The sequence below is a fragment of the Dasypus novemcinctus genome, chromosome 13 (assembly GCF_030445035.2).
Source record: "Dasypus novemcinctus isolate mDasNov1 chromosome 13, mDasNov1.1.hap2, whole genome shotgun sequence".
NCBI lineage: Eukaryota > Metazoa > Chordata > Mammalia > Cingulata > Dasypodidae > Dasypus > Dasypus novemcinctus.
Window position 1 is genome coordinate 111465490 of NC_080685.1, and position 27626 is coordinate 111493115.

At 45.3% G+C, this 27626-nt stretch overlaps 1 protein-coding gene across 1 annotated transcript; it reads right to left on the reverse strand.

Annotated features, from left to right (window-relative positions):
• Positions 1–922: 922 nt before the first annotated feature.
• On the reverse strand, positions 923–27015 carry LOC131280824 (collagen, type I, alpha 1a-like). The gene is made up of 3 exons (XM_058309340.1): positions 24163–27015; positions 2811–2925; positions 923–1533 (listed from the first exon to the last, which is right to left on the reverse strand). Exons 1-3 carry the CDS (start codon positions 27013–27015, stop codon positions 923–925), a joined length of 3579 nt encoding a protein of 1192 aa, XP_058165323.1.
• Positions 27016–27626: the final 611 nt, after the last annotated feature.

The following is a 27626-nucleotide window of genomic DNA, read 5'->3' on the forward strand; positions in this document are numbered from 1 at the left end:
CCCCAGGAACTGATGGTGCTTCTCCCACCCTCCTCCCCTCCCAGGGGTAGGGACAGAGCCGCAGCGTGTGCAGCAATCCGAGATGGGCAGCTCAAGACTGTCTCGGTGCCCAGAAAGACTGATGAGGCTTCATGCCTTTTCCTCCCCACCTGGGTGGGCACAGAGCTGCAGGTGTGGACATCTAGAGCAATCCAGCAGTCCTCCTCAAACCCAGCCCTATGTCCCAACAGCCCGATGCTTCAACACCAGCGGCGACCTCAAAAGCCTTTCTGCACACAGCGTCTGTCACAGGCCTAAGACCCTCGCTGCTAGAGGATTTGACCCTCTAATTTTAGTGTACGAGCAGATATTTGCTGCACAAAATGAAATTTGAATTTAAAAAGTTTCTTTTATATTAATATTTATCATGAAACATAGCATAAATGAAATCCATTTCTCTTATGCTAATTATTATGTTTAGTTAATTGTGAAATATAACCAAAAACAATAGTGTGTCAAATGTATACTTACAGTACATAGAACAAAATTAAAATGAACACTGTATACTAAAAATAAATCAGCCCCAAATCCGTGGAATTGCATAACACAAACAGTAAACTGTAAGTTAAGCCATGAACTACAGTGAATAGTACAGTTTAAAAGTGTGCTTTCATCATTTGCTACAAACGCACCACACCAATGCACGGTGTTAATAATAGGCTGGACTACAGGAGCCCTGTATTTTATGCATGCTTGTTCTATAAACAAGCATGCTTATGTTTTATTAGAGAAGTTCTCTAATAAAATAAATGTCCAGCCCCGTCATAAAATCAACACAACGATGTTACATAGTTTAAAAGTTAAAAATTCAACTAATAAAAAATACCTTCAATGTCCTACAGTCTTCAACAACCACCATAGCCCCTTTACCACGTTCGTTCTTCTAAGGGAATAGTGTCACTTCCCGTATCTTCAAACGTGTCTCTGGGTGCGTTCGCAGGCGTGCTGGCCTCGGAAGCTTGCCGCCGGGGCGCAAGGCCCCCTGCCGCGGGCCTGGGGCGGCGGGGGCTCCCGGGTGGCCTGGGGTGGAAGCACACCCTGGTGAATTCAGAGGCTCTGGCCTCCGGGCGCTTGGGCCCTCATTTCTTCCCGCGTGCAGGTCTTCAGTAAATGGTAGATCATATTTCAGAAGCGTGATTCCGTGCTCTTCCTGAAACAGAGCACGCAGCCCACGCCGAGTCAAGCAGGGCCCGCGGCAGGGCCTGCTGCGCGCGCACCTCGCCCCTCCTCGCCAGGGCCGCCGGGAAGGGTTAGACACGCCCACAGCTTTCCTCAGTTTACCAGCAGCAGCACGTGCAGAGGATGGGCAGCTAGCGCCACAGCCCCTGGCAGCGGCTTTCGCCACACCGGGCAGCGGAAGTGGCTCACAGCAGCTCGCAGGAAGAAACCGCGGCTTGTGGTATTTGCCAGTGTCCCTGGCGTAGTTCAGGTCCCCAGCGTGGCGTCGGATGGCCTCCTGAAGCTCGTGATAATTGAACAGTGGGATCCTGCAAGCTGGTGAAGGGGCTGGATCCAGGACTCCACAGCCCCAAGGCTTATTTTTATTTTTATGTATTTATTTTTATGTTGGTTTTTGTTTTTTAATTTTTTGAGGTACTGCGGCAGGGATTGAACACAGGACCTTGTATGTGGGAAGCTGGCGCTCCACTATGAGTCTCATCGGCTCCGAGTTGGTTTTCCCTTTGTTCGCTTGTTGTTTGCTTTTTGGTTTTTCAGGAGGCACCGGGCACTGAAGCGGGGGCCTCCCGCGTGGGGAGCCGGCAGTTAACCGCCTGAGCCACGCCCGCTCCCGCCTGCAAGGTTTTGACAAAAATGTTTAAACCACATAAGATAAAAATGATTTTTAAAATATTGTAACACCAAGGGTTTATTAAAATTTAGAAGATTTAAAATTTCTCAATCATTCCTGAATCAGTTGGGTTAAACAGGGTGTGTCTAAGTGAAGGAATCACAATTCCTATTAATAATCATTTGATAATATGTATAAAGCTTCTCTGGTGTACTCCCCAGAACTTGAGAAAAGAATATTGCTAATTACTAGGTAATGAACCCTTTTGCAACCCAGGTGGTGTCTCACTCTTTGCCATCAATAAAATTTTAAAGAAATTAATGGAATTATCAGCTGAGAGATCATTGAAAATAATTTTTTTAATAGTGCACTATGTGATTTTTAACATATAACTCAAGAGAAGTTAAAGACTTGAAGACATTGTGGTAATAAAATTCCTTCTATTATTTTATTTATATAAACATGAACATGTTACAATACATCTATGAAAATATAAAATAATAATAGAACTATTTGAACCTTGTCTCGTTCCATTATTATGTTCTATTCATCCACAGATAACTGAATTAAATTGAAAAAATAATTGTTATTTTTAACTCAATCCAAATTAAATTTAACACTGAGAATCGTATGGGTGACTAGCTTTTAAATTTTGAAATTTAAATTTATATACATAATTCTGTTGCAAAGAACTACAATAGGGTAATTAATAAAAGATATTCAAAGTTTAAAATATATAAAACATTGGGGTAAAATTCTATAGTAACAGTGAAACAGAAAAAAAACCTAAGGAAAAAAAATAGCTATATAAAATTTCTATTACTGAATAACAAAAATGCCCCCAAACTTAACAATGTAAAAAAAAAAAGAACAACATTTATTTTCCTCAAGTCTGCGATTTGGGCGGGGCTTGGCAGAACATCTCACCTCTGCTCCACTCAGCATCAGCTGGGGCTGTGTGATAGCCGAGATCTGGGATTACCTGAAGGCTTGGCAGCTCCTGTGTGGCAGTTGGTGCTGGCTTCAGCTAGGGCCGTGCCTGGCACAGCTTGCATGGCTCCTTGGCTTCCGGAGAGCGTGGTGGCTGGGTGCCAAGGCTGAAAGTCCCAAAAGCATGAGCCAGGTGAAGCTGTATCATCATTTATGACATTTCTCAGAAACCAATAATGAATCACTTCTGCTGCACTAGAAAGTTTTTTTAAAAGAAGCTTTAGTTTACATAAATGTTACATCGAAAATATAAGGGGATTCCTATATTCCTCGTTCCCTCCCCTCTCACACTTTTTCTCATTAACAACATCTTTCATTAGTGTGATACATTTGTTACAATTGATGAACAAATATTGAAGCATTGCTACTTACCATGGTCTATAGTTTACATTACGGTTTATACTTTGCACCACACAATTTCACAGGTTTTGACAAAATGTATAATGGTCTGTATCCATTATTGCAATGTCCTGCAAAGCCAAGCCAGTGTCCCAAAAATGCCCCACGTTACACCTATTCTTCCTTCTCCCTCCCCTGGAACCTCTGGTGACCACTGCCTTTACATCAAAATTACAAGTTCTTCCAGTACTAGAATAATAATGTTTACTTTAGTCCATAGTTGCATTGCCCCCTTAAGTTTATACATTCCTCAATCTTGAGGATTTGGGGATGGTGATGCCCCCTCTGCTTCTGATTGAGAGGAGACTTAGATCCCATGGAGCAGATGGATGGAACTGTCTTCCTTGCAGTTGTAGATACTCTCCGTTTTTAGGGATAGGTGTTGTCCATCATCATCCTTTTGCTAGTTGTCCTGGGTGAGTCTGATGAATTGGAGAGTAGATGTTGGCTGCAACTCTGCTGAGATTCATGGCTCAAATGGCAATGAACAACCAGAAGATTTAAGTCTCTGGAACACACATTTTATGGGTATAGTGCTAATTATAGGTTCAAATAAATAGGGCATTAGAACCATGTGTAGGAAAATTATAAATGAATCCAACTCTGATACATAAGAGGAATAGGTTATCATATATATTCCTCGGTAAATCCCACTGACAGTGTGCCAAATTCCTGGGGTTGTCTTCCCTGCCTATAGTGTCCAGATGTCTCTAGAGCCCTCAGGAGTCGCCCTGCTTGAGAGACTGTTTATTGTGGCAGTGAGTGAGATCCTCCTAAGATGTACATAAGCATAACCTCTGGAATAAACTCCCAATTTACTCTGTAATCTCTTAGCCATAAAAACTCATTTGTGTTTAATATTTCTCCCTTTTGGTCAAGATCTTTTTCCAAATGCATCACTAGTTTGTGCTTGGTAATAATCCCTCGATGCCAGGGAGGCTACCCCACTCCCCCAGGAGTCATGTCCCACACTAGGGAGAAAGTATATGCTGAGTTTGACTTATAGAGGCCACATTTGAGAACAAAGAGGCTTTCAGGAGGTAAGTCTTAGGCAACAAATAATACTAGGCTAAGTTTCAATTTCACAGGAGCAAGGTTAAATTCGAGCATCAGTATCAAAGCAGTGGCATATTGGTCTGTCCTCCTTTGCTAGGCACTGCCCATGTACTCTAGAGATTCTTGCCACTCTGTGGAAGAATGTAGCAGGATCCCCAGGATGGGAACTCAATGTTCTTTCGGTTATTGTGCAGGTCTCCACCCACTGAGACAACACCCCGTGACCACTTGAACAATCCATATTCCATAGAGGCGTGCCCCAGGTGCCCCCTCCCCACACACCACCCACGATGACACTCCATACTAGTGATCCTCCCTGCACAGTTGTGACTCTTATGCAATCCAAAACCCCCCAAAAAACAGTCAAAAAATAAAAATAATTTAAAAAACCAAAATAGAGTATAAAATAAAATTTAAAAAATAATAGAAAATAAAAACAATTTTTTGCATTGTGTCTTTCATCCCCATAAAATATGTTATTGTTTATGTACAGTGACAATTTCTTCCATATGCTCCCCTGTGTCCTATTTTTTTTTTTCACTTTATTTTCAAAGAAGCTTTAGGTTACAGAAAAGCCACATGGAAAATATAGGGAATTCCCATATACCCAATACCCTCCCTCTCTCACATTTTACCCTATTATTAACATCTTACATGAGTGTGGTACATCTGTTACAATTGATAAACAAATATTGGAGCATTGCCACTAACCATGGTCAGTGGTTTACATTATGGTTTACATTCTGTACCATACACTTTTATAGGTTCTGACAAAATGCATAATGGCCTGTATCTGTCATTGCAAGATTATGCAGAACAATTCCAAAGCCCTGAAAATGCCCCATGTTAGATCCATTCTTCCCTTCCCTCCGCCTCAGAACCCATTTTAACCACTAAGTTGCAAGTTTTGAAGAATAAGGTTTATAGTTACATGCATTAATTCTGAGGGATTTACACATTGGTCTGCCTTCTTTTATTAGGCACTGCCTATGTTCTTGAGAGACTCTTGTGCCTCTATTTGAGAGCATAACCAATCTCCTAGGATGGGAGCTTAATATTTTCTTGTTTATTGTGTGGGTCTCCACCCACTGACATAACCCCCTATGACAAACTGGACACTTTCATACTCCATAGAAGCCTGCACCAGGTGCACCCTTTCTCACACATGCCCCACCCCTGATGCCCTGCACCAGTAACCCTCCCCTGCCATATTTGCCAAAAGAGCATTCCCACCATGGCAGCGTTAGCCACAAACCTACGAGTCTCCAGAGTTCACCTGCTCCTTCCCCCAGCCCTCCCCTCGGTTCCATGGAGAGTCCAACCCCCTGCACCTGCTCACGCTCGCATTCCAGCACCTCAACCCCACTCACAGCCCTGCACCACTGTCACCCCCATCCTCTGTCCAGCCACTTCCTTCCTCCTTATCACAGGTTTTGCCCATTTTGAGCATCAACTCACCACACTCTACTCCCTTTCTGTCTCCTGATAACCTATCTTCCAGATTCTTACTCTGTGAGTCTGCTCAGTTTGCTTAGATCATCTCAGTGAGGTCATGTAGTATTTGCCCTTCAGTGACTGGCTTACTTCACTCAACATAAAGTCTTCAAGCTTCATCCATGTTGTCCCCTGTGTCAACACTTCATTTCTTCGTACAGCTGAATAATATTCCATTGTTATGTTTATACCACAATTTGCTTATCCATTCATTTGTTGATGGACACTTGGATTGCTTCTAACTTTTGGCAATAGTGAATAAAGCTGCTACGAACATTGGTGTGCATCTATCTGTTCATGTCCCTGCTTTCAATTCTTCTGAGCATATACCTAGTGGTGGGATTGCTGGATCATATGGCAGTTCTCTCTTCAGCTCCCTGAGGAACCGCCAAACCATCCTCCACAGTGGCTGCACAATTCTACATTCCCACCAGCAGTGGATGAGGGTTCCCGTTCCTCCACATCCTCTCCAGCACTTGAGTCCTCTGTGTTTTTAATAGCTGCCAGTCTAATAGATGTAAAGTGATATCTCATTAGTTTTGATTAGCATTTCCCTAATAGCTAATGATGTTGAGTATCTTTTCATGTGCTTTTTAACCATTTGCATTTCCTCTTTGGAAAAGTGTCTATTCAAATTTTTTGAATGGTTGTCTTTTTATTTTCAAAATGTGGAATTTCTTTATATATGCTGGATATTAGGCCTTTATCAGATAATGGTTTCCAAATATTTTCTCCCATTGAGTGGGCTGCCTTTTCACTTTCTTGACAAACTCCTTTGAAGCGCAAAAGTTTTTAATTTTGGGGAGGCCCATTTATCTATTTTTTCCGCTGCATTCAATTGGTTAGAAGCAGTCATTAATGCTGACCTATATTTAAGGCAAGGAAATTTAGTCTCTACATTTTTCTAAAGTTAAAAATCCTTAATTTTTTATTTCCTGGTACCACTACCACAATTTACAGAGCAATTTACATGACCTAATGACAAAAAGAAAAAGGTACAACAGTAAAAGACCTCAAGAATGTAAAACTAATTGGCACTAAGGCTCCACATTTTGAAGGGAGAAATGTCCTGGCGTTTTCAGTCATGTTTAAATCCATCATCATTTCTGACTGTTAAATACGATCTTGTTCAGTGCAAACTCAGAGACAGAAAAGTGGATTCGAGGTTGAGGGTTGGGGGCAAGAGGAATGGGGAGTTAATGGTTAATATGTACAGAGTTTCTGTTTGGGGAGATGAAAAAGTATTGGTAATAGAGGTGGTGACAGGAACATAACACTGTGAACTTAATACCACTGAATTGTATACTTGAAAGTGGTCCCAAATGGGAAACAGAACTTATTCGTGTTTTTTTAAATGATGAACTTAATTGTTTAACTGATTTGAAATCGTTGTGTTGTTTCAAGCCCATTGGATACCTTTAAAAAAAGAATGAGAGAAGAGGAGGAGGCAAGGGACCCTGGAGGCAGAGGCTGGAGTGGTGCCCCCCAGGCCAAGGAACTGAGCAGAGCTGCCCCAGAAGCTGGAAGAGAGCCTGGAGGAGCGCAGCCCTGCCTGCACCCTCATTCCAGACTATCAAAAATACCTCTGCTGGGACGCGGCTGAGCTCCACCAGCTGGGCCCCCGTCTACCACGTCTACCATGTGGGGGGCCCTGGGTTCGCCGCCCGGGGCCTCCTTGTGAAGGCAGGCTGGCCTCCGTCCACGGAGAGCTGACGGCCCACAAGGACGGCGGAGAGCTGACTCAGCAAGGTAACGCAAAAACACAGAAGAGCGCACAGCAAATGGACACAGAGAGCAGACAACAAGCAAGCCACAAGCGGGGAGGGAAATAAATAAAGAATAAATACAGTCACAGAAGAATGCTCAGCGAATGGACACAGAGCAGACAGCATGCAAATAAGCCACAGGGTCAGGGGGGATAAAAAAATACATATTTCTCCTGTGAATGGTGACTTCATCTCTTGCATGAACTGAAATCTAGCTCTCCCCCTGAGAAATCTGCTTATCCAGTCACACACACACAGAGTCACTGTTTTCATTTTCACACCTTTCTGTCCTCTGGGCTTAGAGAAAATTAATCCTCACAATAGACTGACATTAGCAAGATTGAAACCAAGAAGGTCCAAAATCCTGTCCTCCCATAGAAATATCAAACACAAGCAGAAACTGCCAAAACCCAGATTTCTCAGAACCCTGAAAATCCATCAAAGATTTACAACAACAAAATGAACACTGAATCAAGAAAAATAGAATTTAAAAATGATAGGGGGAAGTGGCTGTGGCTCAACTGATAGAGCATGAGCGTAGAGATGCCCCACGCACAAGGAATGCACCCCTTAAGGAAAGCTGCCCCGCGTGAAAAAGCACAGCCCACACAGGAGTGGCGCCGCACACACGAGAGCTGACAGAGCAAGATGATGCAACAAAAAAGAGACACAGTTTCTCAGTGCTGCCGGATAATGCAAGCAGACATAGAAGAACACACAGCAAAGGGACACAGAGAGTGAATGACGGTGGGGGGGGGGGGGGCGGGAGACAAATAAATAAAAAATAAATGTTTTTTTTTAATTTCAAAAAATAAAAATGATATGGGGAAGTGGTTGTGGCTCAACTGATAGAGCATCTGCCTACCACATGGTAGGTCCAAGGTTCAAACCCAGGGCCTCCTGATCCGTGTGACGAGCTGGCCCATGTGCAGTGCTGCCACATGCAAGAAGTACCCTGCCACACAGGGGTGTCCCCCACATAGGGGTACCCCACACGCAAGGAGTGTGCCCCGCAAGGAGAGCTGCCCCATGTGAAAAAAGTGCAGCCCGCCCAGGAGTGGCGCCGCGCACACGGAGAGCTGACACAGCAAGATGATGCAACAAAAAATGCAAAACAGTTTCCTGGTGCTACATGACAAGAATACAAGCAGATACAGAAGAACATGCAGTGAACTGACAGAGAGCAGACAGAGAGAGAAATAAAATAAATCTTTAAAAAAAAAGAAAGATAGGAAAGTATTGTGGGGCTTTTGCTAGCCCCTTCCCCAAGCCCTCCCCAGCTTGGCTCAGTCCTGTAAGACGGGAGCCTGTGCTGTGTGTGTACATGGTACCTGATCCTGAAGGGAGCAGAGTACCTTATTTGCAGATTGGGGTGTATTTATGTCTGTCCCAACTTTCCTGTGTCCTCTTGAAGGACCGATGAAAGGGGCTTGTTTCTGTTTTGCCTGTCCCAGAACTCACTCCAGATGGAGAAATGACAGGTATGGCCATGAAATACTATAAAGAAATGATCAAACCACAGTTGCCTGAGGTGAAAGATTATGGTTGAGATACACAACAGAGCACCTGGAGCCCAAGAGGACGGCCTGTGGAGAGTTTCCTTAGGAAAGGGGGCCATTTAGCGTGCCTGTTTCTATGGGGGGAATTTAGAAAGCCAATGCACACCCAGGGTAAGATACATGCTCAGAACCACCCGAGAGAACCTTAAAATTTCATCTCCGGCTATTCTTTAGGTTCAGTGGAAGGTCGACCAAGTGCTGAAGGGCAGCCTCAGCACAGGGCCTATCTGTAAACTGGAAGAGGTTTGGTTATTTAGGCTCTTGTTCTTGTTTGCTCGCCTGTTTAGCTCCTGGCATGCAAGGAGATCTCTGTCATAACACTAGCTGGATGCAAGCTAAAGGAGCCGAGACTTCAGGGAACACCCATGTCAGGGTATAGTCTTCACAAAAGTAGTTTGGAAAATCACCAAACAGACTTCTACAACCTAAATAATCCAAAGCAAAAACAAAAACAGCAAACCCCGGGGAAGGAGTTAACATTTGGGTTAAATGCTTAAATGTCCAAAGTTTCAACAAAGAAACAGAAAAAGTTGGCCCATTCCAAGAAACAAAATTAATATCCCCAAGGAAGTCCAGACATTGTGAATATCAGTCAAAGATTTTAAGCCAACTGTTTTAATGTTGGTTTTGTTTTGAGGTACCAGGGCTGGGATTGAACTAGGACCTCGTATGTGGGGAGCCAGAGCTCAGCCGCTGAGCCACACTGGCTCCCCTGAGTAAGTTTTTTTGCTTGCTTGCTTGTTTGTTTGCTTGTTTGTTTGTTTTTAGGAGGTATCGGGGACTGAACCTGGGCCCTCCTATCTAGGAAGCAGGCACTCACCCGCTTGAGCCACATCTGCTCCCCAATCTAATGTGTGTTTTTTTTTAATTTTTTGGAGCTACACAATTGTTGAGTACGGCAGTTAGTAGGCTTTTTTTTTAAGATTTATTTTTTATTTATTTCTCTCCCCTTTCCCCACACCCAGTTGTCTGCTCTCTGTGTCCATTCACTGCATGTCCCTCCATGACCACCTCCATCCTCATCAGCAGCAGGGGAATCTGTGTTTCTTTTTGTGTGTCGTCTTGTTGCATCCGCTCTTCGTGTGTGCGGCGCCATTCCTAAGCAGGCTACACTTTCTTTCGTGCTGGGCAGCTCTCGTTACGGGGCGCACTCCTTGTGCGTGGGACTCCCCTACGCGGGGGACAGCCCTTCGTGGCACGGCATTCCTTGCGCGCATCCGCACTGCGCATGGGCCAGCTCCACACGGGTCAAGGAGGCCCGGGGTTTGAACTGTGGACCTCCCATGTGGTAGACAGACGCCCTAACCACTGGGCCAAGTCCACTTCCCCCCAATCTAATGTTTAGTAAGCTAAAGGAAAATATGGACAAAGAAATAAAGGAAAATGGGATGTGAACGAAATGAATACTTCAATATAGAATTAGAGATTAATAAAAAATGAATCAAACAAATTCTGGAGCTGAAAAGTATTATAACTGAAATTAAAAATTCACTAGAGAGAAGTGGATTTGGCTCAACTGGGGATCTGACACAGCAAGGGTATCTGGGGATCTGACACAGCAAGATGACAGAACAAAAAGAGACACAGATTCCTGGTGTCGCTGACAAGAATGCAAGCGGACACAGAAGAAACCAGAGCAAACTGACACAGAGAGCAGACAATGGGGGGAAAGGGGGAGAGAAATAAATCTTTTTTTTAAAATTCACTACAGGGATTCAACAGAAAATTTGAACAAGGAAAAGAAAGAGTCAGTGAAGTTGAAGGTATGATAATTGAAATTATTATGTCTGAGGAGCTGAAATAAAAAAAGCAGAATGAAAAAAGTGAGCACAGCCTAAGGGACCTGTGGAACACCATGACTTGTGCTCACATTTGCATAGTGGGATTCCCAGAAGAAGAGAAGGAGAAAGGCGTAGAAAGAATATTTGAAGAAATAATGGCCAGAAAATAATTTCCCAAATTTGACAAAAGTCATAAATATACACATCCAAGAAGTCCAAGGAACTTCAAAGAGGATAAACTCAAAGACACATACACTGAAACACATTAGGACAAATGTTGAAGCCCAAAGACACAGAATCCTGGAAGTAGCAAGAGAACCCATCACATACAAGGGATCCTCATAAGATTTAATGCACATTTCTCATCAGGTACCATGGAGGCAAGAAGGCAATGCGATGACATATTTAAAGGACTGAAAGGAAAATTTACCTAACTAGAATTCTATATCTGGTAAAACTGTCCTTCAAAAATGAGGAAGAAATATTCCCAGGCAAACAAAAGAGGAGGGAGTTTACACTAGACTTGCCCTATAAGAAATGTTAAAGGCAGTTCTTCAAGATGAAAGGAAAGGACACCAGACAGTAAGTCAAAGTTGTATGAAGAAGTAAAGATCTTCAGTAAAGGTAACTACATGGGTAAATATAAATGCCAGTATTATTGTAGTTTTGGTTTGTAACTCCACTTTTTATTCCCTGCATGTTTTAAAATACAAATGCAAAAACATAATTATAAATTTGTGTTATTAGGAATGTGATATATAAAGATACAATTTTTGACAAGAATAACATAAAAAGGGGTGGCAGAGGGGTATAGAGGCATAGTTTATGTTTGTTATGGAAGTTAAGTTGGAATATGAAACTAAATTATTATCAGTTTAAGATGTTTAATATAATTCTCATGATAACCATGAAGAAAATATCTAAAAAGCCCATACATAAGGTAATGAGATGGGATTCAAAATGATTTGGTATATAAGGTCAACTAAACACAAAAATATGCAGTAATGAAGGAAATGAAGTACAAGAAAGATATAAAACAGAAGAAAAACAAATAGAGAAGGTTGGCAGAATGGATTTTGAAAAAAGCATGATCCAACTAAGGACAAATAGATTGAAAGTGAATGGATGGAAAAACTATTCCCTACAAATAATACCTAAAATAGAGCTGGGTGGCTGTATTAATATCAGACAAAATAGAGTTCATGTCAAACCTGTGGCAAGACACAAAGGAGGGAATTATATATTAGTTAAAGGGTCAACTTGTAAAGAAGATATAACAATTATAAGCTTATATGCACCTAAGAAGAAAGCTCCCAAATATATGAAGCAAACATCAATGGAATTGAAGGGAGAAATAAACACTTCTTCAATAGTAGTAAGAGACTACAAAACACCACTTTCAATAATGGATAGGACATCTAGGGAAGTGGACTTGGCCCAGTGGTTAGGGCATCTGCCTACCACATGGGAGGTCCGCGGGGCCTCCTTGACCCGTGTGGAGCTGGTCCATGCGCAGTGCTGATGTGCCCAAGAAGTGCCCTGCCACACAGGGGTGTCCCCCACGTAAGGGAGCCCCACGCACAAGGAGTGCGCCCCGTAAGGAAGAGCCGCCCAGCGCGAAAGAAAGCGCGGTCTGCCCAGGAATGGTTCCACACACACGGAGAACTGATGCAGCAAGATCACGCAACAAAAAGAGACACAGATTCCGGTGCCGCTGACAACAACAGAAGTGGACGAAGAACACACAGCAAATGGATTCAGAGAACAGACAACTGGGGGAGGGCTGGGAAGGGGAGAAAAATAAATCTTTTTTTTTTTAATGTTTAAAAAAAATAATGGATAGAACATCTAGACAGCCAATCAATAAGGAAATCAATAAAATAAAGCAACTAAACCAACAAGCATGCTAAAACAATCCACCAACAACAGTACAATATACATTCTTCTCTGTTGCACATGGATCATTGTCCAGTATATACCATAGTTGTAACCACTAAACAATTCCCAATAACTTTTAAAAGATTTAAGTCATACAAAGTATCATCTCTGGCTGCAAAGGAATAAAGCTAGAAATCAATAAGAGAAGGAAAACTGGAGATTCAACAAATGTGTCAAAATTAAAGAACAAGCTATTTAATAAACAATGTGTTAAAGAAGAAAATTACAAGGGAAGTGAGAAAATATTAGAGCTGAATGAAAACTAAAACAAAACTCCAAAACTATGGAATGCAGCAAATGCAGTGCTAGGAGTGCAATTTATACCTATAGAGCCTACATTAAAAGGGAAGAACTATCACATATCAATGACCTAATGTTACATCTTGAGGAATTAGAAAAAGAAGAGCACACTAACCCCAAACAAAATGTGTTTTATACATACATATAATGGAATATTATTCATGCATAAAAAAATAATGATGTTCTCATGCATACAACAACATGGATGATCTGGAAACATTATGCTATGGGGGAAAAAAAAACAAAACAAGAAACAAAAAATTTGATTCCATTTATATGAAATCTCTGAAATAAGCAAATTTATAGAGACAGAAAGTAGATTAGAAGTTACCAATGTCTCATGATGATGGAGGAGATTGTTGCTATGGGGGGAGGAGAGGGGTGAGGGTGGTGGGGGGTATATGGGGACCTCATTTTTTTAAATGTAATATTAAAAAAATAAATAAAGACAAAAAAAAAAAAAGAAAAAAAAATGAACTAAAAAAAAAAAATAGTTACCAGGAGCTAAGACAAGGGGGAATGGGGAGTTACTGCTTAATGGGTATAGAGTTTCTGTTCAGAGTGATGAAAAATTTTGGTAATGGATGGTGGTGATGGGAGCACTATATCATAAATGTAATTAACGTTACTGAATTGTTAAAGGCAAACTTTATACGTTATCATCACAGTATTTTAATTAATGAAAGTCATAATTAATTAACTTTTAATTTCAGAGGTAGAGAAGGACCCAATCGCATAGGGCCTTGTGAGCCAAGGTAAGGAGTACTGAGAAAGATTGAGATTCTTTTGTGTTCTAATGCTAATTTGTTTTAAAAAACATATTATTGCTTACAAATTATTGCAAGGAAGAAATGATTCTTAGTTTTTTTCCTTGTTTTTAAAGAATTGACACAGTCCTTTTATATGGATTGGTTTCATTACAGCTTGATGAGAGAGGTCTGGGTGAAGAAATTATCACAAGGTTTGTGGATAAATATCAACCACTCAAATTTTAGGTGAACAAACCTGGTTTTCTACAACAAAACATTCTTACAAATGTAACTTAGGATAGGAGACATTTTTTGCCTCAAGGACACATATCAACAGTCCCCAGAACTTTTAAGAAACCTTTCAAAATAGCAGGAAAGCTCTTTGACAGAAAGATGGAAACTCACCCATTGAGGACATAAAAATAAGTAAAGATTACACTTAAGGGAAGTGGATGCGGCTCAAGTGGTTGAGCTCCTGCCTACCACATGAGAGGTCAGATTCAGTTCCTGGTGCCTCCTAAAAAAAACGAGCTGGTGTGGTGAGTTGACGCAGCGAGATGATACAACAACATGTGCAAGAGACACACAGAGGAAAACATAATGAGAACAACAAAGCCAGGAGTGGAGGTGGCTCAAGCAATTAGGCCCCTCTCTCCCACATGGGAGGTCCCAGGTTCAGTTCCTGGTGTTTCCTAAAAAAAAGAAGACCAGCATACAAAAACAGACACAGCAAATACAAACGATGAGGGGTGGGGAGAATAAATAAAACCTTTTTTAAAAAGCTTACACTTAAATTTATGTGTAGCTAGTAGATATATTAGCTACATCTTCTCTTATTTATTAAAAAAGAGTAATATACATCTTAATTTTAAATGCCAATAATTTACAATGTGTAATAAATGTCATCACTGTAACGATTTCAACTTTTTAGCTGTCACTTTTTAAATGTAGGAGGGGAGAGGACCAGGGGAGGTGGGATGAGTATAATTTTCCCAATTACTTTGAGGAGCATCGAAGCTAAAAGATTTAAAGACCACTGATCTAGGATATATAATTAGCAGTGAAATAGTTTGGTCTTCAGTCATGCCATGCATACATTCAAGTTTACTAGACAGTATCAGTTTCCCAGTGTGATTGTACCAATGTATATTCACCAATAGTGAATAAGGGTTCTTGCTGATCCACTCTTCCACAACACTTGGTGTGTCAAGTTTGTAACTTTTTAACAATGTGATGGGTGTAAATAGTATCATGCATAGAGATATGACACCTTTACTGACATAATTCACAAATTCACATACCATATACTTCATCCATTTACAGTATACAATTCAATGGTTTTTAGCATATTCAGAGAGTCACACATTCATCATCACAATCATTTCACCACCCATAAAATAAATTGTGTTCTTTAGCTATCATCCTCCCAATTCCCCAATTCCCTCCCATCCAAGCCCTGGGCAATGCTTTCCTGATTTCTGTCACTATAGATTTGTTGCCAATTTTGGACATTGCATGTATATGAAATCATACAATATTTGGTCTTTTGTGACTTTTTTTTCACTTAGCATAATGTTTTCAAGGTTCATCCATGTTGTAGTATGAATCAGTACTTCATTCCGTTCTACAGACAAATATTGTTCCATCAGAGGAGCAGACGTGGCTCAAGTAGCTGAGCGTCCACCTCCCACAGGGGAGGTCCCGGGTTTGGTTCCCAGGGGGTTAAAATTTCTCCACATCCTCACCAACACGTGTTAGCTGTCTCTTTTATTGTAGCCATCCTAGTGATATCTCATGGTTTTGATTTACAGTTCCCTGATAGCTGATGATGTTCATCATGTTTTCCCATGTTTATTGGTCATTGTCTATCTTCTTTGAGAAAGTCTATTCAGAACCCTGGCCCATTGTTTAATTAGGTTGTTTGACTTTTTATTATTGAGTTTTAAGAGTTCTTTATATGTTTTAGATACCAAGTCCCTTATCAGATACATGATTTTTCAAATGTTTTCTATCATTCTGTGGGTTGTCCTTTTAGTTTCTTGATGGCATCCTTAGATGGCATCCTTTCATGTTGATATAGTCCAACTTATTTATATCTTCCTTTTTCATTTGTGCTTTTAATGTCATATATAACAAGTCTTTGCCTAATCCAAGGTCATGAAGATTTACTCCTGTATTATTTTCTAAGAGCTTTTCTATAGTTTTACCTCTTTCTTTTAGTTTAAGATCCATTTTGAGTTCGTTTTTGTGCATGTGTAAGGAAGGGATCCAACTTCATTCTTTGGCATGTGGATATGCAGTTGTCCTAGCACCGTTTGTTGAAAACACCATTTGTTCTCCATTGGACCGACTGGACACCCTTGTCAAAATCAATTGACCATAAATGTAAGGATTTATTTCTGGGTTCTCAATTCCATCCCATTAATCTATAGGTCTATATTTATGCTGACAACACACGGTCTCTTTTTTTTTCCTTCTATATGAAATAAATGTGTTTTATTTTAAAACAGGGGTATTTAAATGTATACATGTGTTACAGCCCTTAAGGAAAAATGTTAAAAACCTTTCATTTGGAATTCAACAAAAATAAGCATCCACTCTCAAACCATAAATGTGTAAGTTTTTTTTAGTTTAAGTGCTGTGACAGCCTTTGCTCAGTTCAGAGCTGTCTGTGCTTTGGGCTTATGCATTCTCAGCAGCTTCTAGAGCTTAGACTGAGTGATGCCAGCGTCCTATTATCATGACCAGTGTACCCTGGCATGGTAATGCTGCCCTGTGCTGGAAAAGCCCTTGGGAGTTGGGAAGCCTCTGCACATGTGCCTCCTTCAAGGTGCCCAGCATTACCCTCCACTTTGTTTCGCAGAGGAAGGGAACCCCAGTGGCATAGGGAGGAAAAGCCTCTCTACTCCTGCCTCCCCTACAACCGAAGGGGAGAAGACAGGAGCGGATGTAGTCGGGTGGTGCGAAAGGAACTGCGGTTTTACAGTGCTGAAATTTGCCGTTTGATATTGGAATACATTTTTTAATAAATGTGCTTATGTTATACAACGTGCATTTCTCACTTTACGTTTTGTTTTGTTTTGTTTTTGCTAATGGATTATTACTTTCTGTTTATTTTATATTTATTTTAGACTATGGAAATGATGTTAGACAAAAAGCAAATTCGAGAGATTTTATTTGAGTTCAAAATGGGTTGTAAAGCAGTAGAGACAACTCGCAACGTCAACACATTTGCCCAGGAGCCGCTAATGAACGTACAGTGCAGTGGTGGTTCAAGACGTTTTGCAACAGAGATGGGAGCCTTGAAGATGAGGAGCGTAGTGGCCGGCCGTGGGAAGTTGACATTAACCAGTTGAGAGCAATCAGCAAAGCTGATCCTCCTAAACTACACAAGAAGTTGTGGAAGAACTCAACATCGACCATTCTACAGTCATTTAGCATTTGAGGCAAATCAGAAAGGTGAAAAAGCTTGGTAAGCGGGCGCCTCATGAGCTGACAGAATATCAAAAATATCATTGTTTTGGAGTGTCATCTCCTCTTTTTCTATGCAACAACAACGAACCATTTATTGGTTGGATTGTGAAGTGTGACGAGAAGTGGATTTTATACAACAAGCGGCAAACGGCCAGCTCAGTGGTTGAACTGAGAAGAAGCTCCAAAGCACTTTCCAAAGCCAGACTTGCACCAAAAAAAGGTCATGGGCACTATTTGGCGATCTGCTGCAGGTCTGGTCCACTGCAGCTTTCTGAATCCTGGTGAAACCATTACATCTGAGAAGTATGCTCAGGAAATGGATGAGATGCACTGAAGACTGCAAAGCCTACAGCCAGCACTGGTCAACAGAAAGGGCCCAATTCGTCTCCACGACAACACCTGGCCACGTGTCACACAACCAGTGCTTCAAAAGTTGAACAAATTGGGCTACGAACTCTTGCCTCATCTGCCATATTCACCTGACCTCTCTCCACCCAACTACCACTTTCTTCAAGCACCTCGACAACTTTTTTTTTAAAAGATTTATTTTTTATTTATTTCTCTCCCCCTTCCCCCCAACTCCCCCCCCCCCCCCAGTTGTCTGCTCTCTGTGCTTATTCACTGTGTGTTCTTCTGTGTCCGCCTGTATTCTTGTCAGCCGCACCCGGAATCTGTGCCTCTTTCTGTTGCATCATCTTGCTGCATCAGCTCTCCATGTGTGCGGCGCCACTCCTGGGCAGGCTGCACTTTTTTCGTGTGGGGTGTCTCTCCTTATGGGGTGCACTCCTTGCGTGTGGGGCTCTCCTATGTGAGCGATACCTCTGCATGGCACGGCAGTCCTTGCACGCATCAGCACTGCGCATGGGCCAGCTCATCACACGGGTCAGGAGGCCTGCGGTTTGAACCTTGGACCTCCCATGTGGTAGGCGATGCTCTATCCATTGAGCCAAATCCACTTCCCTCTCGGCAACTTTTTGCTGGGAAAATACTTCCACAACCAGCAGGATGCAGAAAATGCTTTCCAAGAGTTTGTGGAAACCCAGAGTGAATTTTTACACTACAGGCATAAACAAACTTATTTCTCATTAGCAAAAATGTGTTGATTGTAACGGTTCCTATTTTGATTAATAAAGTTGTGTTTTGTCAATGATATCTTAACAATGGGAACGCTTTGTCCACAGTGAAAACCAGCACCTTGTCAACCCTGAGGCCTTGGAGTTTCTGGACAAGCTGTTGTGATATAACCACTGGTCATGGCTCATTGCAAGAGAGGCCGTGGAGCACCCGTCTCTACACGTTGTGAAGGACCAGGTTTGGACGTGCTCATCTAGCATGACGGGGCAGTGCACCTGTCAGCAGGGCCAAGACGATGGCAGGGGTCTTCAGTGCCAACCCCTCACCCGTGGACTCTGGCAGTGGCTGCTGCCCACCCCCCGGGGTGCCTGTCCAGCTGCCGCTGCTGCTTAGCGATAATGGCCTCTTCTGTGCCCTGATGCCTGAACAGAGACGGGCGCCCACCCCACTCCTTGGTGCAGCCTGCACCCGGCGGGGGGAGGGGGGAGTGAAACACTTCAGAAGCACTGTGTCTGAACCACAGCTTATGGATTTATAGTTCAGTCACAAAACAAAAATTATAATAGGCTGATTTCCTTTTTTACCCTTTTTTTTTTAACTTGAACTTTTTACAACTCAGGGGATTCCCTGAAAACTTACCTGCAGATAGACTATTTCTCAAATTTTTTTCTCCCCTTTCAAATTCAGTTCCTCACCACTTAATAACAAAACTGGAGAAATGAATGTGGCTCAACCAATTGGGCTCCTGTCTACCATATGGGAGGTCCAGCGTTCGATGCCCAGGACCTCCTGGTGAGGGCAAGCTGGCCGACGCGGTGAGCTGGCCCACACGGACTACTGGCCAATGTGGGAATGCGGCCCACGCAGGAGTGCCAGTGGATGCAGAGAGCTGGCACAGCAAGATGACACAACAAGAGATACAGAGGAGAGAAAATAAGAAGGTTTTATTAAGAAGAACAGGGAGCTGAGGTGGCACAAGAGAGTAATCACCTCTCTCCCACTCCGGAAGCTCCCAGGATCGGTTCCCAGAGCTGCCTAATGAGAATAGAAGCAGACACAGAAGAACACACAATGAATGGACACAGAGAGCGGACAATGGGGGGAACTGGGGGGGGGAATAAATAAAATAAATCTTAAAAAAAAAAATAACAAAACTGAACCAGCCCCCATCCTGGCTGCTGTGTGTGGGTGGAGATTTCTTTGCATTCCCACCATTGCTCCCCCACCAGCCCACAGTTTGGGGGTTTGTATCTCAGGCTTTTCTCCAGAGATTACCAAAATGCAGCTTCTCAAGAGATGTGGGAAGGAAAGGAGGAAGAGAGGGCCTGACCTAAGAGAGCAGTGTAACACTACTCACTTACACCACTTTACTCCAAGAGTGTTTCCATGGGTCATCCTGGTGAATCTAGCAGAAACCTGTTTTACTTACACTGAGATGTTGAAAATCTATCCAAATTGCAGAGCAGTCCTAACAACCTCTGTTCATTAGGAATCATGTCTTTTTGACCTAACCCTATTCCAACTTACTTGTAATTTTTAATTTTAAAGTTTAGTTTAAAATTTTAATTCCTTCCATCCCAGACTCCTTCTCTTGTCATCTCCCCCTTTTATCTCCCAACACGCTGTGCTCTATTGATGGTAGGAGGGACGGCAGAATCGTGTTCAGTTTTCTTTGACTTGGCCATTTTGAATTCAGTTAGTTACTGGGCATTCGTTCTTGATTTTTACAAAAGAAACAAACATTGTCTGTACAGGTTTCATGCTACAACTCTTGAAGAGCTGGTGGGAGAGGTGGCCACACTGAGTTTCATTGTAAGCATTCTACCTTCCTTTCCTCCTCTCTTTGCCTGGCACCCAGCGAGAAGGCCTGCCGCCTCAGTCATGTAAGTTTCATCTGAGGGGCAGGAGCAGGGCCACCTTCTCCAATGAAACTGAAAGTAAACCTGGGAAGTGGATTCGGCTCAACTGATAGAGCATCCACCTACCATAGAGGAGGTCGAGGGTTCAAGCCCCGGGCCTCCTGACCCGTGTGGTGAGCTGGCCCACGCGCAGTGCTGATGCGCGCAAGGAGTGCTGTGCCACGCAGGGGAGCCCCACGTGCAAGGAGTGCATCCTGCAAGGAGAGCCGCCCCGCACAAAAAAAGTGCAGCCTGCCCAGGAGTGGCGCTGCACACAAGGAGAACTGATGCAGCAAGGTGACGCTGATGTGGGCTATGGGTGGCAGGCTCTTTGTCTCTTCAGAGATAACCTAAACTATCTGTGACTTGTGGGTGTGGGATGATGAAAGGCTGCAGTCCTGCCCTTGGTGAGCAGGAGACAGTTTAACAATGCAAGGTCTATAAACTTTAAGTATTCAGGGGAAATGCAAAGCAAATATGCTAAAAGCTTATCGAATGCCTGAGGTCCATGCTAAAAGCTTACTAAGATGTGGAAATATATGCTAATTCAAGCCTATTGAGAACTGAAACAAAAAGACCATTTGGCCTTTCCTCTCTGTATAAAAGGGACTAAAAAGTCTTGTTCGGGGCTCGGGATTCAAACAGAAAGTTCCCGAGTCCAGCCAGCCGTCAATAAACCATTTTTCCTTCTCAAAATCATTCCTGAGTCCTGGCCTCTCTACACTCAAGTAATTGAACTTCTCTCAAATTCTACAACAACGCAACAAAAAGAGACACAGATTCCCAGTGCCGCTGACAAGAATGCAAGCAGACACAGAACACACAGCAAATGGACACAGAGAGCATACTGGGGGTGGGGGGTGGGGGGGTTGGCGGAGAAATAAACAAAAAATCCTTTAAAAAATAAAAATAAAGAAAATAGACCCATAATTGTAGGAAAACTATCAACTCTCTGGTTGCAGCCCTGCCACCCCTTGCTGTGTGTATATATGTAATACTTTGTCCTTCATATGTGGAAGATCCAGTGTTGGAATTCTTTGGTGTAAATAAACGTTTGGTTTTCTTTATCAAGATTAGATTTAAGTTGCCTGTGTAAAGGTCTCACTGGGTAGGTGTCTCCTGTTCACATCCTAGTGGCCTGCAGCGCTGTACCATGGGGGCTTCTCCCAAAGCCGCTGTTTTTATACACCCCTCCTTTGACCCCTGGTACTGGGCAGGGCAGGGCAGAGAGGCCTTTAAAAAGCACCACAAGCCGAAGCGTCTCTGGGGATTAAGGATCCTTTGCCATAAAACTCATTTTGTGTCTCAGCATGCAGTGATTGGGGACGGAAAAAGTCGCGAGTTTTTATGTGTGTTTTGTCTATAAAGTGGATTATCCACTGTAATCCAACCACCTAAATTTATCAGGTGCTTCACTAAGGAAGCCTCGTTTTTTAAGCAAATAGCTAAGCCATCAGCTCTGTGTTTTTTCCTGTTTCATTACAGTAGCTGCTTGTGGGGGACCAGGAAAAATTCTTCCAACATAATTCAAAAAAAATTTTTTTTTACAAATTATTTCCTTTATTACAAAATGCACACTCACAGAAAAACACAAGAAAACTTTTATATTTGGGAAAGGAACTGGTGTCTCAGATACAAAATAATTCACACATAATCCATACAATTTTATTTTATATAGAAATAGGTCATTATTACAACAGCTGTACAGTTCACTACACTTTGTCTTATAATTACATAAAATCTTTTCTTTAGAAACACCAACATAATTTAAGGCCTAAAGTCTTAGTTCCCCATTCTCCTACCTTTATAGAGTCACGAGCCTTTCTCAACCGAGTGTCATAGATAGAAACAATTGTTTGGGGAATTGAATTGAATTTATTTAACTTTGTAGCTCATCTTTCTTTATTAACTTTATTAAGGTGATGTCTTTAGTGAATATAATGGAAAACTAGATCAAGCTGACGCCTCCTTTTATAATGCTTCTCAACCGGAGGGAATGCTGAAGGCGAAACATTCTGACAGTGTTGGCAAGGTGATTTTCTTCTTTGTGGCCACTTACAGCTGATACTTATTTATTGTACTTGACCCTCTTCTGCCCTGGAATGCTGTGAGGGTTAGTTACCATGTTGAATTTATGCAGATGCTAAAAGTACCAGATGCAATTTGTGATTAGGTTTGCACTGGATTGTGATTTGAACAGGACACTTCTGACTAATGAACTCTTTCTTTTGACGTGGTGAGAGGTGTAAATCAAGACTTCACACCCCACCCTTGTAGTGCACAGAATCTAGGTGTAGCCCAGGCTGATGTGGGGGAGGGACAGACTGCTGGACATCCTAACACCCATCAGACCTTTGCAAGAAGTAGAAGGTGACTGCAGAGGGCTTTGAAATGCCACCCAAGAGCCTTTTAACATAAATAATTTTTTAAAATGCTACTTAAGGAGTTGCTGCACAAGCATGGAAAAAATAAAAAAGAGCCAGTTGGGTGGGTGGGAGGCAAGTGTTTACAGAGTAACTTACTTCTGCATTGTTGTAAATTACCTCATTTGTATTCCTTGTACTGGGATACTTTATTTCTCAGTGATGTGGGCTATGGGTGGAAGGCTCTTTGTCTCTTCAGAGATAACTAAGCTGTTTGACTTGTGAGTGTGGAACCGTAAGAGGCTGCAGTCCTGCCCTTAGGGAAAATGGCAACAGGCTCCAGTCCCAGGAAATGTTTAACAATGCAAGGGCTATAAACTTTAAGTATTTAGGGGAAATGCAAAAACCAAATATGCTAAAGGCTTATCTAGAATGTCTGGAGTCCATGCTAAAAGCTTACCTAAGATGTGGAAGATATATGCTAATTGAAGCCTATTGAGAACTGAAACAAAGGGACCATTTGGCCTTTCCTCTCTGTATAAAAGACGTTTGAAAATCTTGTTCAGGGCTCGGGATTCAAACAGAAGTTCCCGAGTCCGGCCGGCCGTCAATAAACCATTTTTCCTTCTCAAAATCATTCCTGAGTCCTGGCCTCTCTATACTCAAATAATTGAACTTCTCTCAAATTCTACAACATCAGCACTACCTGTGTCTGCATTGCTTAGATGGCAGGAAATGAAATGCCAATATATGACAGTCGTGTTGGCAATTACTCTGAAAGTTTTTTTTTAAAGTATTTTTAAAATTTGCTTGAAGTGGGCCTTTTTTTAAGTTTGAGTAAGAAGCCCTCCCCCACCCTTGATTTATTGGTTGTAATTGTACTGTAATTGATGTAACGAAAATGTAACTGTGCTGGGAAGAAGTTGTGCCATTTAGATCTTTGTTTTTTTATAAAAACACTTAAACAAATGAAAGTAAATATGACGTGTTTGAGCCTAGTTATTATTTAAAATTCATGGTCCAAAATCATAATTCCTTTTGCCCCAACCTAATAATTTAAGTGGCTGAGCACCTGCTTCCCACGTACAAGGTTGATCCCTGGTACCTCCTTTAAAAAAAAAAAAGGCTGAGTGGGCAAAAGGCACCGCCTTGGTGGGGTGGAACAGCCTTTGCGGTAGTGCCACACTGACGGAGGCGGGGGAAGGAAAGAGGGCCACTTGGTATTACCGTGTTTTTAACTGCAAACTGATGGGAAAAGTGAGGTAAAACCAATAACCATGCCACAATGTTCAAACAAATATGTGCAGGGATGTCTTCACGTCTGCGATTTAGCATGATGGGTAAATTATTTTTATTTTACTACTTAAAACTTTTCAGTCTTTTCCAAATTTTCTTCCAAGTACTTTCTTTAAAACTCAGAAAACATCCGTTGCTTGTCAGTTGTTAGAAAGAGATGCAAGGGAGGAACGGGGTGTGCGTGCGGGCAGATCTACCAGACAGACAGGGCCAAGCAGGGCGGCGAGGGCTCGGCCCCCCGGAAGCCGCCTCGTCCCCCGGGCGCCGCGTGAGGAGAAGCTGCCGCCCGGAAGCCGCCTCGTCCCCCCGGGCGCCGGCTGAGGAGAAGCTGCTGCCCGGAAGCCGCCTCGTCCCCCGGGCGCCGCGTGAGGAGAAGCTGCCGCCCGGAAGCCGCCTCGTCCCCCGGGCGCCGCGTGAGGAGAAGCTGCCGCCCGGAAGCCGCCTCGTCCCCCCGGGCGCCGGCTGAGGAGAAGCTGCCGCCCGGAAGCCGCCTCGTCCCCCGGGCGCCGGCTGAGGAGAAGCTGCTGCCCGGAAGCCGCCTCGTCCCCCCGGGCGCCGGCTGAGGAGAAGCCTGCCGCCCGGAAGCCGCCTCGTCCCCCCGGGCGCCGGCTGAGGAGAAGCTGCCGCCCGGAAGCCGCCTCGTCCCCCCGGGCACCGCGTGAGGAGAAGCTGCCGCCCGGAAGCCGCCTCGTCCCCCCGGGCGCCGGCTGAGGAGAAGCCTGCCGCGGGGAAGCCGCCTCGTCCCCCGGGCGCCGGCTGAGGAGAAGCCTGCCGCGGGGAAGCCGCCTCATCCCCCGGGCGCCGGCTGAGGAGAAGCTGCCGCCCGGAAGCCGCCTCGTCCCCCGGGCGCCGCGTGAGGAGAAGCTGCTGCCCGGAAGCCGCCTCGTCCCCCGGGCGCCGCGTGAGGAGAAGCTGCTGCCCGGAAGCCGCCTCGTCCCCCCGGGCACCGCGTGAGGAGAAGCTGCCGCCCGGAAGCCGCCTCGTCCCCCCGGGCGCCGCGTGAGGAGAAGCTGCCGCCCGGAAGACGCCTCGTCCCCCGGGCGCCGGCTGAGGAGAAGCTGCCGCCCGCAAGCCGCCTCGTCCCCCCGGGCGCCGGCTGAGGAGAAGCTGCCGCCCGGAAGCCGCCTCGTCCCCCCGGGCACCGCGTGAGGAGAAGCTGCCGCCCGGAAGCCGCCTCGTCCCCCCGGGCGCCGGCTGAGGAGAAGCCTGCCGCGGGGAAGCCGCCTCGTCCCCCGGGCGCCGGCTGAGGAGAAGCCTGCCGCGGGGAAGCCGCCTCGTCCCCCGGGCGCCGGCTGAGGAGAAGCTGCCGCCCGGAAGCCGCCTCGTCCCCCCGGGCGCCGCGTGAGGAGAAGCTGCCGCCCGGAAGACGCCTCGTCCCCCGGGCGCCGGCTGAGGAGAAGCTGCCGCCCGCAAGCCGCCTCGTCCCCCCGGGCGCCGGCTGAGGAGAAGCTGCCGCCCGGAAGCCGCCTCGTCCCCCCGGGCACCGCGTGAGGAGAAGCTGCCGCCCGGAAGCCGCCTCGTCCCCCCGGGCGCCGGCTGAGGAGAAGCCTGCCGCGGGGAAGCCGCCTCGTCCCCCGGGCGCCGGCTGAGGAGAAGCTGCCGCCCGGAAGCCGCCTCGTCCCCCGGGCGCCGCGTGAGGAGAAGCCTGCCGCGGGGAAGCCGCCTCGTCCCCCCGGGCGCCGCGTGAGGAGAAGCTGCTGCCCGGAAGCCGCCTCGTCCCCCCGGGCGCCGGCTGAGGAGAAGCTGCTGCCCGGAAGCCGCCTCGTCCCCCCGGGCGCCGGCTGAGGAGAAGCTGCTGCCCGGAAGCCGCCTCGTCCCCCCGGGCGCCGCGTGAGGAGAAGCTGCCGCCCGGAAGCCGCCTCGTCCCCCGGGCGCCGCGTGAGGAGAAGCTGCTGCCCGGAAGCCGCCTCGTCCCCGGGCGCCGCGTGAGGAGAAGCTGCCGCCCGGAAGCCGCCTCGTCCCCCGGGCGCCGGCTGAGGAGAAGCTGCTGCCCGGAAGCCGCCTCGTCCCCCGGGCGCCGGCTGAGGAGAAGCTGCTGCCCGGAAGCCGCCTCGTCCCCGGGCGCCGCGTGAGGAGAAGCTGCCGCCCGGAAGCCGCCTCGTCCCCCGGGCGCCGGCTGAGGAGAAGCTGCCGCCCGGAAGCCGCCTCGTCCCCCCGGGCGCCGGCTGAGGAGAAGCCTGCCGCGGGGAAGCCGCCTCGTCCCCCCGGGCGCCGGCTGAGGAGAAGCTGCTGCCCGGAAGCCGCCTCGTCCCCCCGGGCGCCGCGTGAGGAGAAGCTGCTGCCCGGAAGCCGCCTCGTCCCCCCGGGCGCCGCGTGAGGAGAAGCTGCTGCCCGGAAGCCGCCTCGTCCCCCCGGGCGCCGCGTGAGGAGAAGCTGCTGCCCGGAAGCCGCCTCGTCCCCCCGGGCGCCGCGTGAGGAGAAGCTGCCGCCCGGAAGCCGCCTCGTCCCCCGGGCGCCGCGTGAGGAGAAGCTGCTGCCCGGAAGCCGCCTCGTCCCCCGGGCGCCGGCTGAGGAGAAGCCTGCCGCGGGGAAGCCGCCTCGCCCCCCGGGGGCGGCTGCTGAGGCCGCGAAAAGGTCGGGCGCCCGCGTCGCGTCTCGCCCAGCCACCACCCAGCCGTGGCACCACGGTGGCGCTTCACCACAACGTCTTCATCTCGCTTCTGTGTCAATAACCCGCTGCTGCGTTCCCACTTTCTCGGGCTCGGGGAACAGCGGCAGCGCAGCTGTGGGCGGGGTTTCTGTGCCTCCCGCTTTAGGACACTGCCTGCCTGCGCGGCCCCCGCGGGCTCGGTAGCCATGGCGACCGCGCGCACAGCCGCCGCCCGGGGACCCGCCGGCTTCCCCTGAAGGACCCGGATAGTCTTGGTCAGGGTCGTTTTGTAACACGTTTTGAAATCAGAAAGTGTGCGTCTTCCTACTTTGCTCCTTGTTCCAAGATCATTTTGGCTAATCTGGGTCCCGTGCATTTTCATGTGAATTTCGGCATCTGTCAATTTCTGCAAACGAGCCAGCTGAGATTTTGATAGATCAGTTTGGGGGAATACTGCCATCTCAATAATATCTACCCTTCCGATCCATGAAGATAGGATGCCTTTCCATTTATTGGTATATACTATCTTTCAACAATGGTTTGTGGTCTTGAAATTATAATTTTTGTACTTTTGTACAATTTATTCCTAATCTTTTATTTTTGATCTTATTACAAATGGAATTGTTTTCTTAATTTGATTTTCAGGTTGTTCATTGTTAGACCTAGAAATACATCTGATTTTTGTATATCGATTTAATATTTGGCAACATTACTGAATTCATGTTTGTTCTAGTAGGTTTTTTAGGATTGTCTATATATAAAATCATGTTATCTATAAATAGAAATAGTTTTATTTCTTCTTCTCCAATCTGTTATCTTATTTCATTTGCTTGCCTAGTTGCTTTGGTTAGAATCTCAAAAGAAAAAAAAAGAGAGAGAAATGGTGAGAGTAAACATTTTCTTTTTTTTAAGATTAATTTTTATTCCTCCCCGCCCCCCCCCCATTGTCTGCTCTCTGTGTCCATTTGCTATGTGTTCTTCTGTACCTACCTGCATTCTTGTCAGGCGGCACCAGGAATCTGTGTCTCTTTTTGTTGTGTCATCTTGCTGTGTCACTTCTCCGTGTGTGCA

Excerpts from the sequence above, each read along its gene's own strand:
- LOC131280824 (XM_058309340.1), bottom strand. The coding sequence starts at position 27,015 with ATGGCAGTATTCCCCCAAACTGATCTATCAAAATCTCAGCTGGCTCGT. Across the intron at positions 2,926-24,162 it reads TGCTTGGCCCTGTCTGTCTG|CCTTGGCACCCAGCCACCAC; the intron begins GTAGATCTGCCC and ends TGGGACTTTCAG. Across the intron at positions 1,534-2,810 it reads AGGAGCTGCCAAGCCTTCAG|CTTGCAGGATCCCACTGTTC; the intron begins GTAATCCCAGAT and ends CCCCTTCACCAG.